This window comes from Callorhinus ursinus, unplaced genomic scaffold (genome assembly GCF_003265705.2).
Source record: "Callorhinus ursinus isolate GAN/ISIS: 27379988/994484 unplaced genomic scaffold, GSC_fseal_2.0 scaffold4, whole genome shotgun sequence".
In the NCBI taxonomy this organism is placed as follows: domain Eukaryota; kingdom Metazoa; phylum Chordata; class Mammalia; order Carnivora; family Otariidae; genus Callorhinus; species Callorhinus ursinus.
This window is the reverse complement of record NW_027397066.1, coordinates 115,346,445-115,370,034: the sequence shown is the minus strand read 5'-3', so window position 1 is coordinate 115,370,034 and position 23,590 is coordinate 115,346,445. Positions and strand designations below refer to the sequence as shown.

The 23,590-nt window shown below is 39.1% G+C and overlaps 1 protein-coding gene across 1 annotated transcript in view; it reads left to right on the top strand.

Annotated features, from left to right (window-relative positions):
* Positions 1–23,322, top strand: part of SLC7A11 (solute carrier family 7 member 11) — a 72,726-nt gene extending 49,404 nt beyond the window's left edge. The window contains exons 7-12 of the mRNA XM_025874190.2: positions 5,584–5,707; positions 7,617–7,720; positions 8,548–8,644; positions 10,182–10,331; positions 11,585–11,762; positions 22,982–23,322. Coding sequence (XP_025729975.1) covers positions 5,584–5,707; positions 7,617–7,720; positions 8,548–8,644; positions 10,182–10,331; positions 11,585–11,762; positions 22,982–23,049 — 721 coding nt within the window. The 3' untranslated portion in view covers positions 23,050–23,322. The remainder of the gene's footprint in view (positions 1–5,583; positions 5,708–7,616; positions 7,721–8,547; positions 8,645–10,181; positions 10,332–11,584; positions 11,763–22,981) is intronic.
* Positions 23,323–23,590: the final 268 nt, after the last annotated feature.

Here is a 23,590-nt window from a genome sequence, read left to right as displayed (position 1 = left end):
AATTGTCATTAAGTCAGAAATGAGTATGATTCGTCCCTCTTGCTACATTTTTTTTCTTTTAGTGACAGCCCACACATTTCCCTCAGCTACTTGCCATGTCTCCTCAAGTACATTTCTTTTATGTTATTAACAGCCCAACTCCCACTCACCGTGGGTAGCTAGAGAGGTAGTGGTAGCACTAAATGACAGTGAGGCAAAAATCACTGAAAAGGTACAAAGGAATCTGTGATTCCAGCCATCTGTAATCTAATTGTTTCAAGTCTGGAAAACTATCAAAAACACTTTTTTGTAATTCAATCCCTGCTAGAAATGTCAGAAATGACATAGCCAGATAGGATGATTCTGTGCCCAGGGCTCTCTGGAGATTTGGTATGAGCAAGAGTCAGGGAAAGTATGCAAAAATGTATGGAAAAAAAAAATCACGTGAATGAAAAATATAGATTGATTTTCTTTAAGATATACTATTACTTATGTTTATGTCTATAACACATGACTGAAGTTTGAGAAGTGAGATAAAATTAACAGCAGTGTATAAACAGAGTGATTCAGCAAAAATTAATTAATTCACTGACCGGTGGATACAGAAGAGAGAAATAAAAGAGGTGCTTGAGTCATTTCTGTGTCAGGGCTATAGAAAAGCTCTCAAGGTCTTTATAGGGTAATTATAAAGAAAGTGTGAAACAAGATGATACTAAAATAAAAACTTGGAATCAAGAGGTACTTAATATAATTTTAAATATGTAGTGTTGAGATGAATCACAGTTACATTTTCAATTATATATGAATAAATAGTGCCTAGTTTATTAATAGCCTTGCAAAAATATTTTGCAAGTTGTTGTACTTTTTTTTTTTGCATCTCACATATTAAGAAGTTTACCATTTTCTTGCACTTCTTAAGCCCTCCTTCCCCTGCTCCTTTCTCCTGAATGTTATATACATGTGTTAAAATATTAATGATTTTTAAATAGAAAGTGTGAAGCATCAGTTACTTCCCTTAGAAAATTCTTGAACATAAAAGAGCAGGCTTCACAGAACTGACTGTCATCATGCCCAGTCCCCTGGCTCAAAGACAACTTTAGATGCTCCACGATCAATGAGTTCTGTGGTCCCCATTGTGTGGATGCAACACTTGGGATTGTGTGTGAATTATTTTGGTTCACACAAATCTAGGAAAATTTGGATCAAGTTATAAAACAATTTTAGGAATATTCTAAATTCAAGTGATGACTAAATGCCTCAAATGGTTTGACAATCAGGAATCCCTGTAACCTTCAGGTGTCCTCAAATCTCTGGAGAATCAAGCGAGGTTGACTCTGTGTTTGCAGCAAGAGTCTTTCTAGTCAATATAAAACATTGGAAACAATGGTCATTTCTGATGTTTTATTATACAGTTGCAAAGCATATTGAAAATTGCATCCCATGCGGCATTATTTGCAAGTTTATTTGTGATGACTGTTTGGTGCATAGAGAAAATACACTTGGCATAAAACGTGTCACATTGTTACATCCAGCCTTCGGGTATTTGGATTACTTATACAAAATAAAACACATGTTTGTCAGCTCATAAGAATCCTAGGGACCTTGTCCATGGAGTTAAAGCAGGCACAAGGGAAACATGGTATCATGACAGGATATATGGTGAATGTGGAATCTGGAAGATGTAGGCTCAAGTTTCAGCCCTCCTACTTATTCTTGTAACCTTGGCCACATCACTTAACTTTCCGAGTGTTGGTTCCCTTATTTGAAAATGGTGGGAACAATTTCATCAACCTCTTGCTTCATTCGGTTGTTGTGAATTTTGTTTGTTATTTGTTTATACTCTCTCTCATTCCACAAAGGATTTGGAATGGCATGTGTATATTTGATGATAAAGTGTATTTGTCAGTGCTTTGTAGATTATACAAATATAAGCTACCAGCCATTACTTTCGGGACCATTTGTATTCCTGGGGAGGTCTGCTCCTTAGAATGAAGTGCTTTTAAGCAGATGTTGCAGAGACTTCCATTTAATAATTTCAAAGAAAGCAAATATTCATCCATGTGTGACATAGACGGGTTATAGGTACCAATTTAAAGTAAACCCACAGGAAAAGAAGACTATTCAAGACCTTTTGATTGAAAACTAAGTGCAGCTAATAAAATTATTGGATTCTCACATACTTAATGGCCTTTAATTGAAAAGACTTTGTATAATGACGAGGTCTTAAGGATTAAGTAACTCTTTTCAGTACATTTGTATTTTGTTAATCATAGCAGACATGCACAAACATTCAAAAAAGAGTAGAACTCATAGGTGTGAGTCATTTTTATTCAGCTTAAAGACAATGCTTTTGTTGCACTTAGAATTGGAGGGTACCTCACAATAACACAGAGGCTTTGAAATATCAGTGGTCTACTCGTCCCTTTAATTCATTTTATTATCACGTGCCATTTGCCTTAATCTTGAGTTACTAACCGTGCTTATCTGCCCTCTGCATCTAAAGCCTCCAGAAAGATTGCTCTGGCATGGCCTAATAGCTTTTATCAGCTCACCCAGTGGCTCTTAAGCCTTGATGCTTGAAACCCAGGAGTTAACCACATGGTGCCAAGCCCTTCTGAACACGTCAACTGCTTTCCTCGGTAATTGATTGCTGTTTAAGCCAAGGCAGCCACAAACTCTTCTCCTCCTTCCCTTTGTCAAAGTGAAAGGGAACCTAGAGACAGAAGACAGTGGCTCTTTTGCCACACCCCCTCCAACTCTCACGGCTTAATTTACTCAGAGAGGAATTCCTGGGCATGTTATGAATTGCAACAAGGTTGGACCCTTTCTCACTTTTGTCTTGTATTTTAAGCTCCTTTGATTTTTCCCTCTAGTATCTATATAGTATATCTGGCTGATCGTAAAATTGTTGATAATCTATACATTTCAGCTTCTCTGACAAACATGCTTGCTTTTCCTCCTTTCCTGCAAAAATTGTTTAGGGAAATTTATTAAGTGAGCTTCCGTTGTCTTTTAAATCTAAAAAAAAAAAAAACCCATTTCCTAAAAATTGAAACTTTTGAAAACATTCACTTGACATTACGGTTCATGTTACACAGAAAAATTATAAAAATCATGGAATAACTCTCTTCCCGGCCTCCATAATAAATAAAACTGCATTTTCAGTGACTACATGAGAAATACAGTCTTGATAAGAGCTTTGCAATAAACATAGTCAACAATTATGATTTCTCTGAAAATGAAGAGTTAAAAGATTGAGGATTCACATGCATGAGAGAGAGAATAGTACACTTTCGTGGTTAAAATGCTGTGACTTCAGCAAGGATCGATCAGCCGATTTCTGGGTTCCCATTTACCAGTTGGGAATCCTTAAACAGTTATTTAGACTCTCTAAGACTTCATTTCCTCACATATAAAATGGTGATGATGCTCCTAACTCACAGGATTTTCCAAAGATAAAATGAGGCAAATATGTAAAGTACCTAATAAAATACCCGGCACGTAACAGCCACCAAGTAAACGGCAGCAGCTATTGCTATAGTTTTTGTCATTGACAAGCAGAGAAAAAAAAGTTGGATTTTTTAGGATTCTTTCTGCTAAAATCAGTTTAGAATACTTCCCTCAGACATACGATAATGTCAAAGCAGGAAGCGGGGAGGTTGCCTTGGAAGAGCCGAGCAGAGGCGAGATTCTATGCTGGGAGGGCCACAGCCCACCTTTCAGACTGACTTGTCCCTGCTATTTTGCAGTGCCACACAATGTGACAGGGCTACCTGTCCTGGACAGGTTAGCTGCTTCACTGCATTTAACAATGTCACCTCAGTTTTTATTAACAGAAACTTTACACTTCTTAATCCAATCCTTGCAAGGAATAGAGAGTCTCTCTCTCTCTCTCCCCCTCTCCCTCCCTGCTTCTCTCCTCCAGAGAAGGAGCTTAACACACCATTTGGGATGCTGTAAAAACAGAAAAGATTCAAGTTTAAAATAATACAAGTGAGTGGTTGAAAAGCTGCACATATACCTTCAAGTTTGCCTTCTTAGCCCTTTGCATTTACATCTCGTCTTTCTTTCAGAGAAACAGAATTCATCTTTAATGTGCCTTATGCCTCTCACTCCTTTGTATTTAATTGGCCCAGTGATTTCCTCCGCTTAAATTTAGCATTTATCAATCACAGCTAGCAATGCATGTTATCGTGTTAACAGAAAATTCCACAGGACCCTCTTCACACTGGGGAAGGGGAACATCTGCTACTTTTATATTAGGATGCCAGGATTTAGAGGTCAGTGTGTTTCCCCATCAAGGCTTAAGGCTTTGGGGATCAGGGGAAGTGTCAGGCTCCAAGCAGCATAATGAATGGCAGTTGCTGACTGGCTAGGTTTGCCCGTTCTCAACAGGGGATAGTGCTGTTCAGCCTAATGAGCTGGGACTTTGTGTGCTAAACATACCCAGCTTGGGGAGTGAGGCAGGCTGTGCCTCTTTTTAAATTTTTTTCCTCTCCCAGCTCTGAACTGTATTTTCATCTTGGAAGAAATTATATTGAGGTCTTCATTAGTGGCACCCAGCAGGGTTAAGGCTCCATGAGGGCTGATAAGCTGTGTGGCTAAAAAACCCATCAGCCTTTGTGCAGGGAGCTGAAGGTTTAAGTTGCTTGAACTGGAAAGAGTCTGAAGAGGTGATTATGTTAAGCAAGTAATGTGTATCGGTAACACGGAATCAAATTATTAGGGTCAGTAACTCCTGGCTTTCCCGGTGCATTAAATGAAGACATAACATTGCATTTGTGCCGGGTACTTGTGGATGCCACAGAGTGTCAGCACGGTCTGGTCATATGTACTTCTCAGCATGTCACCTCTAATTTCATGGGATTATCTGCACTGTTGCTTTAATAGAAACTCACGATCTTGAGCTTCCTTTGAACTCACAGCAGGGCAGTGCAAAGTCATTATTGCGAGCACTTCTGTGCTTTTTGTGTTATATATAAAATTATCATTACTATCATTTAGAATGGTAGATATATCTTGCTCTCACTCAGCCAAAAGCGTACAACTTATTTGCTGATACGGGAAGCTACTGAAGGGGAAAAGCTGAATGTGAAAGACCTTCCTGGGGCCTAGTATTAGAAAGGTGTCGAGGCAGTAAATTAGTATTAGAAAGGTATATAGGCCCATGGTTCTCAAAGTGTGGTCCCCTGGCCAGCAGCAGCACAACCACCCAGGAACTTGTTAGAAACGCAAGGCCTACTGAATCAGAAACTCTGAGATGGGATCAGCAAACCGTGTTTCAACAAGTCTTCTAGCTGATGCATGGTCACGTGTGAGAAACACTGCTGTAGCATTTATGGATTCCAAGAATGGGATGGACCCACATGTTCTGGGGGTAGAGCAGTAGACAAGACAATGAAGTCTCTGCTCCCATGGACCTTATTAAATTACAAAGGACTCTGTAGTGCTTCACCCTGATAAAATATACATGCCCAACAGAGCCTATAATTATCATACATACTATTTTATTCTTTGTTTGAATTAGCCTGTTGTTGTACGGTCTTTGCTTTCAGAGAATGACTAACAATGCTGACTAATAAGCAATTCCTTTGTGCATTTCAGAACCGTCCCCCTTGCCATTTGTATCTCCATGGCCGTCGTCACCGTTGGCTATGTGCTAACAAATGTGGCCTACTTTACGACCATTAGTGCCGAGGAGCTGTTGCTGTCAAATGCGGTGGCGGTGGTAAGTCCAAGTTGAGAAAAGGCCAATTTGAATTTAGGTTAATGAGTTGATGCAATTTCACAGTAGTTCCCTCCAGCAGAAAGTGTTTTGAAATTCAGTGATCATTTCTTGACCTGAATAATAATGAGCATTTAAAAATTTTAGAACACACCTTAGCATACTCCATTTAACTGATACAGCCAAAGTCCTATATGATTTCTCTGCATTGTTCATTTCGTGTAAAACATTTCCCCATATTCATGCTTGAAAACACATTTCCATGTGTGCATGTTGAACAGAAGATAGTATTCTCCCAACGTGACTTTCAGGATAGGTGGGCAGTTACTGAATTTAAATGAATGTATTTTTTGGTACGCAAATTGTAATTTATTCTGTACTCTTTCCTGTTTGTAAACTTTTCAAATGCTAACTTAAAATCTTTTTCCCAAAGTACCACTTGAGAATTTCCAAGGGATGACCATATATAGTTGTTTGTTCTAGTATATCCTTTTGAATACCAGTAATAGGATATTACTAATTTTTAGAAATGCTGTTATTCAAAGTTAAACAGATGTCATTGCTACAGCACTTCTCAGAATATTAAAGATGCTAATGTACATTTTAGCTCCCTAAGAAGTGGATACTCATAATTTTACAGCATTTTCCAAAATTTATTTGACTTCAGGACCATCTTTGCTCTCAAAGGTCAGGTTATGGGCCTGTTATTCTGTGACACAGACTTTTATTTTGTATAAAAACTTAGCTGGTAAGGGGGCATTTATTCATGACCTCATAACAATGAAAGGTGAAAAAGTAACTTCCTATCACTAGATGTCGGTTCCTTTTAAAATAGTCGCTATTACCTCATATAGGCAACATCCACAGGGAACAAATTATCTCATTTCATGTGAACCTATGTACGTGTTCACTGTATTAAAAAAAAAAAAAAAGACTTTGCCGCTGCTGTAAGTCCTACCAGACAACCAAGTGTCCAGAGCTTACTGAGGTTGGGCCAGCTATCTTGTCTTACTGGACAAAGGGCACCACTTACTCTTTGAGTATAATGTGGTCTATTAATTACACAGCACCAGCTGCATCAAGGACAACTAAGGAACCCCACACAGTTGTTTTGTGTGTGTGTGTGTGTGTGTGTGTGTGTGTGTTTAATACATCCTTCATGGAAATTTGCAGTGTTGCCTGTGCCATGGCATAAAAGGAAATTTCAGAAGTTTTGTCATTTATCTTTCATATTTTCTGTGGCTGGATTTTCTCGTTGTATTTGCATTCTAGCCTTTTTATAGAAAACCACAGAAGGAATTGGCAGATACCTGAGAGGGAGGGAGGGACTCAATAAACAGACATTCAGCTAATGTGATTATTTGGGGCAAAAGATTTTCAGAACTGCTCGTATATGCGATATAAATGATTAAGTCATCAGTTATATCTCACTGTACTTCTGTGTCATAACAGAAGGACTGGTATATGAAACAAGTATGGGTGATACTTCTCGGTGTACCTTTGTACTTCGCTATCAAAATGTGGCTTTCCAGGCTAAAGGGAAGGCATTTTACAGAAGGCTTTCTGTTTCCAATAGGAGAACTTCTGAATTGAGCTTTTTCTACCTACCAGAATCAGAGACGATAGATATCACAGTTGATAAAGATTCCATAAATGGATCGTTGATTTTTGAAAGTAGAGAGAAGGTGCTTGTTTAGACCTTTGCCCATAGTTTTGCAACAAGCAATGCCATGGTACTTGCTTTTGATTATTGTCTAAGAAGTTAGTCTGACCCTAACCAAAAAGAAAGATTATAAAACATACACGTATCAGCAGGCTAAAAGAAAGTCATAGAGCGAGTTTGGACTAAATTGCTTCATTTTATTTCACTTTCTGGCAGAGCATTAATTTGCTTCATTCTGTCTTTCACTAGACCTTTTCTGAGCGGCTACTGGGAAATTTCTCATTAGCAGTTCCGATCTTTGTTGCCCTCTCCTGCTTTGGCTCCATGAATGGTGGTGTGTTTGCTGTCTCCAGGTGAGTGAGTTCAAGCATTTCCAGAAATGCATTTCTGTTTTTGAGATTGGATGTGATAAGGGTAGGTTTAAAAAGAAAAGAAATAGTGCCTCCAAAGCTGTTGTTTTTAAAGAGACATTAAGATTGAAATCTTTGTCCAAGTATCAACAGCATGTCTCATTCTGCCCAGTAGAGGGCACTGCTTGTCTACTCATAGCCTACACTGAAGCAGGGCATGGAGCCTTTTTTTTTTTTTTTTTTAATAGTATGTCTACAGAGTCTAACAACAGCATTTTATTTCTGGTGATAAAATCTTTTGTTTCTCTAAAGGTGACAAGAAAAAAAGTAAAGTAAGAGACACCAGAAATCACCACCCTACCACCCGTATCCCTTTTGTTTTGTTTGATACAAAAACCCCTTTTATTTTAACATAAGATTAAGATCCAATCAGAAAAATGTAAATGTTAACGCGTGTACATGGGCATGTCTGTGTGTGCGCGTACCTGTGCATGTGTGTGTATGTTGGGCTGGATTGGATGGACAGCACACATACAATACTAGGAATCTGGAACTATTCCTATGTAGGGAGAGCCATGCTGAACCGGATGTTGCTATTGTGTCTCCTCAAAGAATAAGAGAAATTATTGGCAGATTTTATAAAATTTGAAGTCAGATTTCTCTTGATGATTCTCTGCCTTACCTGAACAGTGAAACTGAAGTAATCCACCTAAGAAAAGCCAAACCGTTTGGTATGGAGTTAGATGCAAGTTTTCTCTTAGATTTCTGGATTTTTCTCTTTGAAATGATCAATTGTACAGTCAATGCCAGCCACGTTTTTCTCCCATCAGGTTATTCTATGTTGCGTCTCGAGAGGGTCACCTTCCAGAACTCCTCTCCATGATTCATGTCCGCAAGCACACCCCTCTGCCAGCAGTTATTGTTTTGGTAATGCATATTAAAAAGTATACCTACATATAAGTTTGAATAACCGGTTAGCAAAGAGGATTTCGAAGCAGACTTTAGATAGGGCTTTACTTTCTCATTCATTGCTGGATTGGCTCTCTCTGTGTGTATCTTGGAGTTTGGGAGGCAGGATATTTTCCATCGCTTCCCTTTGTTCAGTATTTCCGATGCATATTTGATGCTATGGGGCAATAGGCACATCACTTCTTTTTCACCTTTGTAGAAATTTGCGAGCTGAGGGAAATGACTACCTTGGCTTCTGTCACTGACACAGAGCCTCACAGAAAAGGATGTAGAGCAACAAGTCCCAATTCTGCGAACTGAAAGTGGAGCTAAAAGCCACAGTCCAGAAACACCTAGGTGTACATTATAGTATCGTAGGCCCCTTATAGGGAAATGCATACAAAACTAATAGAAAAAAATCGCGTGAAGTCCTAGACAGTGCAGTAATTCTGTGATTAAAAGTGAGCTATCTGAGACCAACTCTATAGGGAAGAAATAAAAGCACCAAAACTGAAATTTGAGTTGTAAAATTCTTAATGCAAAGTGTTTGTGAAGCGTGGGATACAAAAAACTGCATAAGGTGCAAAAGTCCTTTATAATACCCATTGGCAATGTTATATTCGTTTTTACCTACTATTTTTGTAACATTTTTGTCAAGTGGAATCTGCTGTCAGGAGCACCATAGAATACATTGGACATTTTGTTTCATGTATTTAATTTGTTTCAGAATGTTTCCTTTGAAATCTCTTTGTAAAGTATGCATACTTTGTACTCTCTGTGTGGAATCTGGAAGTTAAACCGTCACTCACTCGTGGGAACAGGATGTATTACTCGGAGGAGAGGGCTTCCATTTTAAGCCTCTGCTATCAGTCGTGCTGTCCTTGGCGTGTGCAGCTGCAGAGACTTGCTATGCTGACCTCTGTGCTTCATTCTTTTCTGTGGTCTTGAGGGTCACACATGGCAAGCGCAGGGGGAGAGTAAGTGTGGAGGAAGGAAAGGTCAATATTTTGCATTCAGGAGTCGGCGGAGTCACCTCGAAGTGGCTGTGTTTCACGTGTGTGCATAGCCAAGGGCTTGTCAGAAACCATTTACAGAGTGCTCTGCGAATTTTCTAATTGGGTACACTTTTGATATTTAGTATTAGTTATTTGCTAACCATCTCAGTCTCTGGGTCTTTAAGTTTAAGTCATTGACGATCCTGTGTTTTACTCTTGGAAAACACGTTCTCTTCTCTCAAATGAAAAAACAACTAAGAACTAGACTTCCATATAACATTCCGTCTGATTAAGTGGTAATGGTGATGATCTTCTCACGCTGTTACTGGTGCGTAATGGGGTATAAGAGCAGAATATAGATAAGAAGTTAATTGAATATAGGTTTTAATCACTGTGGTCGTTTATCAGTATAAATAATCATATGAAAAAGGTAATCATAATGTGTAGTGATGTTATTGTTTGTTATCACCTGTGCTCTCTTTGAACTCACTGAGCGAGGTTTTTCTCCCCCTTCACCCTAGTACCCTTTGACGATGATAATGCTCTTCTCTGGGGACCTCTACAGCCTTTTGAATTTCCTCAGTTTTGCCAGGTGGCTTTTTATTGGGCTGGCGGTTGCTGGGCTGATTTATCTTCGATACAAACGCCCAGATATGCATCGTCCTTTCAAGGTAACCTCAGTAATCTTGATGGGTTTACATAAATCTTTCTTCTAATACCTAGTCCTCCCTTTATCATAACCTGATGATGAGGAGCTTGGGCGGGGGGCAGCATCCTCTGGAATAAACTCTTGCAGGTTAGTGCCTTCATGTTGAATTTATGTTAGCTTGGAAAAATAATTCATCAAGTCGTTTATGTGATGTACCCAACTTTGTATGTCACATCTCTGAAAAGGGGTAGATATATAGATATATATATAAGGTGTTTGTTATGTTGCTATTTCTTGGATGTGTCTAATGACCTGATGTGTTCAAAGTTGGGATACTTGTATCTTTATGCTGAGTAATTGTGGATAGCCATGCTGAGAAAGAGGGAGGCAGATATATGTGGAATTGTCACTAATTGAAACTCTACAAAGGATGCTGCTTTACAAAACAGTCATTTTAAGTATTCTTAAATCTTACGACTTGTGACATTGCTCTTTTTTTACATTATATGTTCTAGAAGGAATAAAAGTGTACACACATGGGGAAGGTGAAGGTATATGTATGAATGTATCACTTAAGAGAATACCTTTTACTATAACCAAGCATTTCCTTTTGGGAGGGCTGACGAATCTATTTCTCATCTCCTTTAGCTGTGAATGTCCATGGATTGATTTGACCTCACTATTTATTTGCTTTTAAAAAATAACACAGATAATGTTGTCAGTCATGTTGTCAGAATTTGTTTCTAATTACATCCATTGCCTAATGCTAGCAACATCTTTATTAGCGGTTGAATAGGAATTGGTCTGTTTTATTCCTGTCAGTTCTTATTGTGAATCTCCAACAGAAAATCAATATGCACTGAAAGACTTTAACGTGTAACAAGCAGCCGTTGCTCTTGACTCTACATTAAAGCAGATTCTAGTCATAATTATCAGAGCCAACCTTTTAAAATCAAAAACGTAAATTATAATGGTACTTATCTAGTCCAACCATTCAAACAAAACATCTCTAATGAAACACACTTATTTATCCTCAGGTTTTATTCTATTCAAAGATTTTTTTTTTTTTTTTTAATTTAAGGGAGTGTGTTTGCTACATTCTCTGCGCCCTATCAAAGTTGCTGTTAAGGTAAAGGTAGGATGGTGCCGGTCACCTGCTCACATGACCAGCGGGGATCATCCGATCCTATGACTGATGTGCTCCTCTTGAACCCATCTTCTGTCTCTGGAACCTTTTGAAGTGATTTTTTTTCTTTTCCCTGTGCTGTGTTCCAGGTGCCGCTGTTCATCCCAGCATTGTTTTCCTTCACGTGTTTCTTCATGGTTGCCCTTTCCCTGTATTCGGACCCATTTAGTACAGGGATTGGCTTCATCATTACTCTGACTGGGGTTCCTGCATACTATCTCTTTATCATATGGGACAAGAAACCCAAGTGGTTTAGAAGAATGTCAGGTAAGACTTTTGTAAAGTTTCAGGACCTCTTGAGGGACCATGTTGTGGAAAACCCATCTATTTGTACACCCACACCCCTTAAAGTTTAAGAATATAAGTAAGACAATTGCTAGTTTAAATACATTATTGCATTTTAATTAGAACTAGGAGAAGAAAAAGCAGGAAGGATGTTTAGGGTACAGCCACTCAATCCTTTCAGGATATTTAGCTTGAGCTGCTCTAATCACTTCTTAAGAGAATAGTTATTTTTCTTAGATAGAATTTTATCAGCAGTTCTATAAATAACCTAACTGCTTTCCTGAATCCCTTACTGACCTAATTATTTTTTATTCTGGGTTGGACTCAGTTTATTGATTCTATATCATAACATGCTACTTGCTGAGTGACATGAGATTTGGTAGGGAGTGAGATAGAGACCCACAAAGGTCCTAAATATCACGATTATGACACAACCCTATTTAATAGGCATGGCAATTCACAGAAGGGTCATAAAAACAGCAAGAACAATGAAGAGAAGAATAACAACTCATATTTACTGTGTGATTTCCGTGTGTTAGCCCATATATGACCTTATTTAAATCTGTATAACAGCCTTCTGAGGTAGGAAAAGTTCTCATCCCCATTTTATAGATTTTGCGTTATACTGTGGAAGAATTCATGTGACTTGTTTCAAGTCATGCAGATATTAGGTAGACCAGCTAGAATTCAAACTCAAGTAGTGTTGTATTTCATAAAAATCATCCTGGGTATAGTGAGAATAGATTAGAGAGGGTCAAGGCTGAAGAGACTCAGGATTGGTAGTTACCACAGTAACCCGTACAAGGATTAAGAAGAGTCTGAACATGGACAATACTGGCAGGGTCCAAGAGAAAGTGAAAGCTGTTAAAGAGGAAAAACTCAAAGGGCTTGGTGACGTGGTAAGTTGGGGAAAGAGGCAATATAGGCTATGAGTAGGTAGGAAGGGTACTTAGGAGCAGCCTCTGTGGGGAGCCTACCCCTTTGTCAGGGGCTCAGCTGGGTGAGGCCTTTCCCCACACACATCATCTCATTCCATCTTCCACAAGCTCCCTGTGAGAGATAATGTTTGTTATTCCCATACCTGGTGGGAAACCAGGATTGAGGCAGATAGAGGATTTATCTTTGAGTGTACAGATCTTAAACCTTTGAGCTAGGATTTGAACCCACATCTGCTGGACTTCAAAGTCCATGCTCTTTCTCCAGTAGGTGCTTGGGGGACAAGAGCAAAGTAAAAACCTGTAGCCAGAGGAACAGCCATGTTCTTGCTGGTGAGTTTGGTGAGTTTAGTGAGTTTAGAAAACAGCTATTGTTCTTGTCCTTCATTTTAATTTACTTCTTTAACCATAATTAATTTTTAAAGGCCCAGTAAGAAGTTCAGGGAGATTTCTGATATTTCTGGTAAAATGGTTAATAAATAATGTCAGTGTTACTAAAACTAAAAAACAAAAAAGCCCGAAATATGTATACATATTGGCTCTCCAGTGTGCTACACAAACTCATTTAGAAGTCAGCCATTTCAAATAGGCTTTTGCTACTACTCTTTATTAGCTTTTAATTGGTATTTGGTATCTTTAGACCTTATGCTACGATTTGTAGCTGAATTTTTTTTCTAGCCAGCAACACTTACTCCCTGAAGAGGCATTACTCTAAAAGTTGGGTTCCTTAAGGCTAACGCGGGCACACTGATTGTCTGGCAGAGTATTTAATCTCTATTTCCTGTTAGATCACACTAGTTTTCTGCGGAGTATTTTTAGTTACACTTTCTCTGTTGTAGGCAATAAAAATAGAGGCTTTCCTGAAAAGAAAAAAAAGAATATTGTTAAGCAAACTACCCTTAGGATTGCTGTCCTCATTACCAACGTTTGGGACAGATTAGCGTTCATCATTGCGAGGTCTGTGTCTGTCTCAGATCCTGGCTAGAGACAGTTCAAAGCCCCGAGAGCCATGGGAAAGCAGGGGAATTGAGGAAGAGAGAGCTAGTAGCCCTAGAGTTGGACGATTATGAGGCAGAGCATGATGAGAGAGCAGATTCTGTGCCTTCTTCTGCGTAGTAGGCATTGTGCTCCTGCAGCTGGGAGGCAGCCAACTCTAAACATCCTTTCCCCTCGCTACCATGTACATATTTTGCAACATTTCTTTGTCAGTTTTCACACTTGATCCTTTTTTTGATGGTTTTCCATGGTTATGTGATTTTGAAGTTTTTTGTTGTTTTTCTGTTTCTAATGATGTTTCAAACATCTCCAAGGATTCCAAATTTAGTGTAGCCATTGTGAAAGCAGCCGTGATGCGGTAGTCCCATAATGGTTATTTGGATCTCAAAAATGCCATTACGTCTTACCAGGGAGCATGGCAATTCTGCCTTTCAACTGCGGGCCTTGTAACCCTTTATCTTTATAGCCGCCTTGAAAGTGAGTAGCAAAAAACAACAGTCCTCCATAATTTTGTTTGATTTTCCTCTTAGGCAGCATTCTTGTAGTAAAATAAAGACAATTCATAATATTTATTGCTGCAATACCAAGTAGTTTCCTAGCCTTTGGCCAAAACAAAACTCTCGTACATAGACACACCAACAGCAGAGTCCTGCCCACCACCTTGCCTCTTTTCCCAACTGCCTCCTTGTTAGGGAAAAAGCTCAGTGTGAACTTGGAGAGCTTCATATCAGATTTTTGTTGTTGTTGTTGTTGGGTAACATTCTCTAGACTTTCTATTATCATTTATTTTCACCCTGATATACAGGATCGGGTTAGCCTTCTGAAATGATAGTTGATCTCAATACATCTTACCTTAGGTGCTTTCACAGACTATGTGAGGTGACTGAACAGCCTTCAGGAAATGGTGAAAAGCTGCTTGGTACAGATAGCCAGGAATGTTCAGAACCTGAGGATCTGAGATTTTCAGAGATTTGATGAATTTCTCTGGCCACAGGATGCCAGTATTGAACCACAGTTTGTTTGATAGCGTTCCTAGGGTGAAAAGAAAATGTGCTCTTAAGGGAATAGTCAGATACACAGAACACATTTTTCTGCCATCTGTGACAGAGTAGTGAATTTTTCTGGGTATTTATTTATTTATTTATTTATAGAAACATGAGCTTCTCACCCAAGGAAAATGGGGCAGACACCCCACTGACATACTCACTATACACGAGGGTAGCTAGACCTGGCAAGCTCTGGCCAGGGCTTTCAGTAGCTTTTGGCTTGGCTGCTTCTATTTATCAGCCGGACTCTCACAGCTGAGATGCGTGGGATGACTGGAAGCTGGTCCCTCTTGCTAAAGCAAGATATGGAGGACAGCTGCATTTAGGCAACATCTTTGATTACAAAGAATCATACTGGGGAGCACCAGCAAAATGATCATAGTCCATCTCTGTAGACAATGACTTTGCAATTCCGGGGTCCTAAAAGCATTATGCTGCTTATGGTGTATCATTGGTAACTTAGCTTCTGATACCTCACCGAAAGCTCCTTAATGAGTTTGGCTGGCTCTTCATGAAGTCTGCAGGGCAATATTTTAAATTAGTTAAGCTTGCCTACATCTCTTAGGGGCCTAAACCATCTTCATTGTAAGGATAAAATGAGACCATACATGTGAAAAGTTTTTGCAGCCTTTTTAAAAACAACACATACTATTATTTTCATTATGACTTGTGGGGAAGATTGGTTTTGTGCTAATACTTCACAGACTTACTCAGCTTTGGCTATAGATCTCATGCTTGTATCAAGCGTGGTTGGGTAAATCAGATTTTGCAAGGTCAGTTGTTGTTTCAGCTGATTTCAAAAACTACTTTACTACTGAAAAGTAAAACTAAAATTACTGCAATTGCTCTTTGCTCTTGTAACTTGCAGTTACTGAAAACACCAAGTGTAGACTCATTGGCTCAACTTTATTTAAAAGAATAGTATCATGGAGGGGCTCCTGGGTGCCTCAGTTGATTAAGTATCTTGTCTTCAGCTCAGGTCATGATCCCAGGGGCCTGGTATCGAGCCCCATGTGTGCTCCCTGCTCATTGGGGAGTCTGCTTCTTGCTCTCCCTCTGCCCCTCCCCTGCTTGTGCTCTCTCTCTCTCACACTCTCTCTCAAGTAAATAAATAAAATCTATAAAATCTATATATGTAAAAAAGAAGAGTATCATGGAGTTGATTATCCCCAAGGTCAAAAGGCTTATATGAGCACAGATGCAGCTGAATACTACATGCGCCACAGTTCTCCTGGGCGAGCAGGAAGCTTCCACAGAGGCTTATTTGGGTCTGCTGAGTACTCCTATCTGACCCCATCGCTGTAGATGACCTAGAAGGAAAAGCTGGTGTAGTTCCAACAGCTTACTCATGGCCAAGATCAGTCACTCTAGCCAAACCTCCATTATAATTATTCAAATCTTGGGATCCCAAGGGAGAACATAGAAAAGTCATAGGAGAGAATGTAATAGGACTGATTGAAAATGGAAGAAGAGAATGGGTGCACAGAACCAGAAAACAGATTCTTTGGCTCCATATGTACTGCTGAATAGAAGATCTAAATTGGGCTTTCAGAAAGGAGAATGTCATACGAGCAAAGCATCAAGATCTCTAAGTTGCTCTCCTTTTCTCTGGAACTGATGCAGTATTGTGACATGGGTAAGTAAGATGTCTAAGAAAGCAAAGGGCTGGGGGTCCCAGAATACAGAAACAGACTTTCGGAAAAGGCTTTTGTTCAGAAGATACATGCCTGAATAGTCACACACACACACACACACACACACACTCAAGTCAGTCATCGTAGGGATTAGTTCAGGGAGGAAGAGATGGAGAGGGTATAAATTTAATCCCAATGCTTTGCAATACAGCATTGCAGATACCTAAAATCTCTTACTGTTTCAACCTATCAGATAGCCCTGTCTCCTTCTCTGCTTACAAAAGCCATATATCCCATACTATTGATACTTACTTTTCCACAGTCTATTTTTCTCAGATAATTTTGCCACTTCCCTTTTCTGTAAACATGGACTGTTATTACTCTTGAGCACTCCCTTGTATTCCACATATATATCTCAGTGTAGAGTGGGCTGTAACAAATATGATTTATTCAAGAAAGATTTACATGGGGTTTATCATTTGCCAGAACTGTGCTGAGCTCTTGATAATTAATGTATATTATAAAAATCAGTGTGTGGAGAAAAACAACTTTGGGGAACACCATTATAAAGCAAAGGATGAAAAATATATCTTTTTTAGTGACGTGAAATACTGCTTGAAAGGGACTGTTACAGGTGACAAGTCATGAAAGAGGAGAAACATTGCATGTCTGGATGAGAGACAACGTGGGTCTGAAACTATGAAGAAGATAAGCTCCAGAGGTTCCAGGATCAGTAGCAGTTTAAAGAGATTCTGTAGGGATCTATTACAAAGATAAGAGATGAACAAGAACGAACACCCTGGGAAACTAGCATTGCAGAGTTCTAGGACTGCCAAGATAAAATGACCTTAGAAATCATCCAGCCCACTGGTTTCTATATTTTAGTGTCTAGCAGAATCACAGATTTCTGGGCCCCGCCTTCAGTTTCCAATTTAGTAGGTCTGGGATAGCACTTTGAAAAGTTGCATTTCTGATAACTCAGGCTATGCTAATATTCCCAGTCCAGGGATTACACTATGAGAACTACTTTCTAGTCCAAGTCCCTTCTTCTTTTTTTAGTTATCTTTTTTATTGAGATAAAATTTACGTTATGACGTTATATAAGTTTAAGGTGTATAATGTGTTGGTTTGATATATTTGTATATTGCAATACGATTACTACACTAGCATTAGTTAACACCTTTTATAATGTCATGTATTTATCATTTCTTTTTGGTTCAGATTTAGTCTCTTAGCAATTTTTGTAATTTATTGTACTGTTGACTATAATCACTATGTTGTGCACTAGATCTCCATAACTAAGTTTGTACCCTTAAACAACATCTCCCCAATTTCCTAACCCTCTAGTCCCTGGTAAACATCATTCTACTCTGTATTTTAACAAGTTCATTTTTTTTTTGGATTCCATAATGTAAGTGATATTATACAGTATTTGTCTTTCTCTGTCTGACTCATCCCACTTAGCATAATGTTGTTGCAAACGGCAGGATTTCCTTCTTTCCCATGGCTGAATATATTCCATAATCACATCTTCTTTACCCATTTTTCTGTTGATGAACACTTAGGTTGTTTCTGTATCTTGGCTATTGTGAGTAATGTTGCAATTAACATAGGTGTGAAGATATTCCTTCAAGATACCGACTTCAGCTTCTTTGCACACATAACCAGGAATAGGATTGCTGGGTCACAGGTAGTTCAATTTTTACTTTTTTGAGGAATTGCCATTATGTTTTCCATAATGGTTATACCAGTTTACATTCCCACCAATAGTGTTTAAGGGTTCCCTTTCCTTCACATCCCTACCGATATTTGTTATCTCTTGTCTTTTTGATAAAAGCCATCCTAACAGGTATCAAGTAATATCACATTATGGTTTTGATTTGCATTTCCCTGGTAATTACTGATGTTGAACACCTTTTCATATACCTGTTGGCCATTTGTAGGTCCTCTTTGAAAAAATATCTATTCAGGTTTTGGCTCATTTTTAATTGGATTATTTTCTTTTTTTGCTATTAAGTTGTCTGCGTTCTTTATGTACTTTGGTTATGAGTCCCTTATCAGACATGATTTGTGAATGTTTTCTCCCATTCAGTAGGTTATTTTTTCAATTTGTTGATTGTTTCCTTTGCTCTGCAGAGCTGTCTAGTTTAATATAGTCACACCTGTTTATTTTAGTTTTTACTGCCTGTGCTTTTGGTGACTTATCCAAGAAGTCATTGCCTAGACCAATGTCAAGGATCTTTACCCCTAAGTTTTCTTCTAGGAATTTTATGATCTCAGGTCTTACATTTAAATATTTGATCCATTTTGAGTTAATTTTTGTGAAAAAGGTAGGGGTCCAAGCTAAGGTTTCATTCTTATGTATGTGGATTTATGTATATAGGCTCTCTGTTCCATTCCTGTATGTGCCTCTTTTTATGCCAGTACCATACTGTTTTGATTACTGTAGCTTTGTAATATGGCTTGAAATTAAGGATTGCAATGCCTCCCACTTAGTTCTTTCTCAGGATTTCTTTGGCTATTCAGGGTCTTTTGGGGTTCCAAACTAATTTTAGGATAGTTTTTCCTATTTCTGTGAAAAATGTCATTGGAATTTTGATTGGGATTGCATTGAATCTGTAGATCACTTTGGGTCATTTTCACAATGGACATTTTCACAATATTAATTCTTCCAATTTAGGAACATAAGGTATGTTTCCATTTATTTGTGTCTTCTTCAGTCTCTTTCATCAGTGTCTTATAATTGTCAGAACACAGGTCTTTCACCTCCTTGGTTAAATTTATTCCTAAGTATTTTATTGTTTTTGATGCTCTTCTAAATGGAAATGCTTTCTTAATTTCTCTTTCAGATAATTTGTTGTTACTCTATAGAAATGCAACTGATTTCTATATGTTGATTTTGTATCCTACAATTTTACTGAATTCATGTAATAGTTAAAACAATTTTTTAGTTGAGTTTTTAGGGTTTTCTGTGTATGAGATCACCCATCTGTGAACAGAGATCATTTTACTTCTTTCTTTCTGATATGAGTGCCATTTATTTCTTTTTCTTGCTTAATTGCTCTGGCTAGGACTTCCAGTATATGTTTCATGCATCCTTGCATCCCAGAGATAAATCCCACTTGACCATATGTAAATGATCCTCTTATTGTGTTGTTGAATTTTACTTGCTAATATTTTTGAGAATTTTTACATCTATATTCATCAGGAATATCAGTCTGTGATATTCTTTTTTTATAATGTCTTTGTCTGACTTTGGTGTCAGCATAATGCTGGCCTCATAAAATGAGTTTGGGAGTGTTCCTTCTTTTAGAATTTTTTGGAACAGTTTGAGAAGGATTCATGTTAATACTTCCTTGAAGGTTTGCTAGAATTTACCAGTGCAAACCATCTATTTCTAGGCTTTTCTGTGTTGGGAGGTTTTTTTTATTACTGATTGAATCTCCTTACTTGATATTGGTTTATTTAGATTTTCTGCTTCGTGATTTAATTTTGGAAGAACATATGTTTCTAGGATTTATCCATTTATTCTAGGTTATTCAGTTTGTTGGCATATGAGTGTTCATAGAAGTCTCTCATAATCCTTTGTATTTCTGTGGTATCGGTTGTAATGTCTCCTCTCTCTCTCTCTTTTTTTTTTTTTTGAAAGGGGGACAGAGAGAGAGAAAGGGCTGGTGGAGGGGCAGAAGGAGAGGGAGAGAGAGAATCTTAAGTAGGCTGCATGCCCAGTGCGGAGTCCGATGCAGGGCTCCATCTCACCACCCTGAGATCATAATCTGAGCTGAAATCAAGAGTTGGATGCTTAACTGACTGAACCACTCAAACACCCCTCCTCTTTCTTTTGATTTTACTTTTTGAGTCTGCTTCTTAGTTAATCTAGATAAAGGTTTATCTATTCAAATAATCTGTTCTTAATTTCATTGCTTTTGTTCTGTTGTTTTTCTGTCTCTATTTCTTTTAATTCTGCTCTGATCAAAATGAGAGTATTTTGAATTTGACTATATATTCATCCTCACCAGTGAATTTTCTACTTTCCTATGTTTTCATGTTACTATATATATATTTATCTTGAAGAACTCTCTTTAGCATTTCTTGTAGGCAGGTCTATTGGCTATAAATTCCCTCAGCTTTTGTTTGTCTGGGAAAGTCTTTACCTCTCCTTTATTTCCTAATGACAGCTTTTCTGGATAAAGGATTCTTGGTTGATGGCAGTTTTTTTGTTTTGTTTTGTTTTCTTTGAGCCCTTTGAATATATAATCCCATTCCCTGCAAGTTTTCTGCTGAGAAATCTGCTGATAGCCTTACTGGGATCTTTTTGCCCATGGGAGGAAGCTCTAGTTAAGGAGTTCCTCCTTGGCACCTGGTCAGTCATGCTGACACTCAGAGCCCTCAGAGCAAAATTAGAGCTGGCATCCTAGACTCAGGTGCATGTGGAACTATCACAGTGCCTAGATCCTGGGGCATAGATGTGCTGGCTGTGGCTCTGGCACTAATGTCTAGAGTGTGGGAATATGCAGATATCCCATGTAACTGGTACCTGGGTCTCAAAGATTCACCACTGTGACTTGTGCCGGTAGGAGGGAATGCAGCAGGGGCAAGAGTCCTGGAATAACAAGATGTGACGGTAGCACAGCCTGAGGATGTGGGTGAAAGTCTCAATTCTGGCAGCAGTACACTCACAAGATAGCAACAGCACAACTCTGGTAGTAGTCTGTTTGAGGTACATGTAGGGCTCCAGGGATCTGGGCGCAGGGCAGTGGCCACACTGCCCTGGCAATGACAGTCTAGAGCTGCAACCCAGGACCTGGGGGGTAGGGTTAAGGGCAGCAGTAGCCTTGTCCCAGCAATGATAGGTCAGACCCCCAACGTGAAACTTGAGGGATGGGGCTCCGGGTAGTGTCAGTGCCCCTAGCAATGATGGGTCAGAACTGTGACCCAGAACCCATAGGGCAGGGATCAGGGCAGCAAGAGCCCATATCAGCAATGACAGCTCAGAGTCTTGACCTGGGATGGGTGTTCTCGGAGCAGTAGCAGCACAGCCCTGATGATGGTAGCCAAAGTGTGACTCAGGACACAGGAAGTGAGTGACTCATAGGGTAGTGGCAGTGCCCCTGGCAATGATGAGTCCGAGCCAGGACCTGGAAACCAGGCGTAGGAGTCAGGACAGTAAGAGACTGTCTCAGCAATTATAGTTCAGAGTCTTGAACTGGGAAAGTTGTCGGAGGAGGGCTCAGTGCAACAGCATAATCCCCAAAATGACAGCCAACGAGTAACTTGGGACCCTGAGGGCAGGGCTCAAGTGGGGAGAGGTTGCCTCAGTAATTATGGGACAAAGCCCCAGTCTGGGGCTGGAGTGGGCAAAGAACTGTGGCAGCTCCAGTCTTGTGTATGGTGATGTGCTATAGCCCCCCGTCCTTAAGAGTGGGCATATCAACCACCAAGACCCCCAAGGGCAAATCTCACCTCAGCAACAGCCTCAGCCTCTGGGAGCAGATGCGGAGTGGGGTGCTGCAGGCTGCTCCATCAGCTGACACCAGTGTCATTGGGGAGGACTGTGGGAGAACTCTGTAGCAAAAGCTGCATACATCCACAACACCGAGGCTTGCTGGGGTCTTTCAGCTTCTGACTGGGGGATGGGAAGATGCAGGCAAAATGCTTTCTTTACTTTTCTATGCAGACATCCTCAATTTTTTTTAGCTCTGCCAGACTTTTGCCCCCTTTTCTTTGTTGTTTAGAAATTTCCCTGATTTGTTTCCTTCAGCCCATAGCTGTTTATTTATTGTTCTTGGGGTATTTTTTGGTTCCCTTGTTCTTTTTTTTTTTTTTTTTTTTGTGGGGAAGCAAGTGTTGGCACCTCCTAGCCCTCCATCTTGCTGATGGCACTCCCAAGTCCCTCATTCTGCAGATGAGGTAATAAGGCCCTGGGACATAACATGTTTTATTCAGTAACATCCCACTTTTTTTTAAAGATTTTATTTATTTATTTGATGGAGAGAGACACAGCGAGAGTAGGAGCACAAGCAGGGGGAGTGGGAGAGGGAGAAGCAGGCTTCCCGCCGAACAGGGAGCCCAGGTGCGGGGCTCAATCCCAGGACCCTGAGATCATGACCTGAGCCAAAGGCAGGCACTTAATGACTGAGCCACCCAGGTGCCCCAATATGCTACATGTTTAAGACTGGACATTATAGTGTGAGTCTTTTGATTTTTCTGAGGAATTGGTTGTAATCTCATAGGTACTAAAACAACAAACGAACTTTAAACTGAATATGAAGTGTATTTTTGAACATTTATTTATATCTTGGTTCTATTGCCTCAAAATATTTTCAGCCTCCTGGTTTATGAATAAAAATTCCTATTTGAATACAAAATATTAATGTATTCTTGCTGAGAAGCCATCATGGGAAGTTACAGAAGTGACAAATTAATTGAGCTTGATGGGATTCTAATGAAGTAAATAATTCTTGAAAGTGCTCTATGAAATATGTGGTTGTGTGTTTTCAGTATTCAACCCCAAATAATTCACATTTTGCTGTTTTTACGCATTTCTGAGTTCTGTGCATTTTTAATTTCTCTTCTTTATTTCTTTGTAGACAGAATAACCAGAACATTACAAATAATACTGGAAGTTGTACCAGAAGAAGATTGTCATAAATTATGAATTAATGCATTTGAAATCTTGGCAATCTATGCTTGGCCTTGTTTCTGCCCAAAGGGCTGAAACAAAATGTGGATCTTCACTTCATTTTATGAAAATCCAGAGGATTGCAACTTTGGTGATGGACTAAAGGAATCGGTTATTGCTATTCATATCTTTTAGTGTGTTCAAGTTGGTTTCTAAGAAATTTAGTTATAACTCCATGTAGTTATTGAAAGCAGATATGCTATGCAAGTATTCCATGAGTTCACATGATTTTGGAATTCCTGATACCTACATGAATAGGGGTCCACATAACATATCTAATCATGAACACCGAGATGTTTTCTGTATATATGGCTTTTATAGAAACAATTTTTATATACTGCAGATGACTATACTGTGAAAAGTGTTTTCTACTCTTCTGGGGCGGGGGAACCATACATCATCATTACGGACCGAGGAAAGAAAGAAATTTATTTTATGTTGGCATTGCATTGCTTCCCCTTAGATACCAACTTAGATATCATTCATCTTTTAGTGTGTTATACCCAGAGCATTTTGA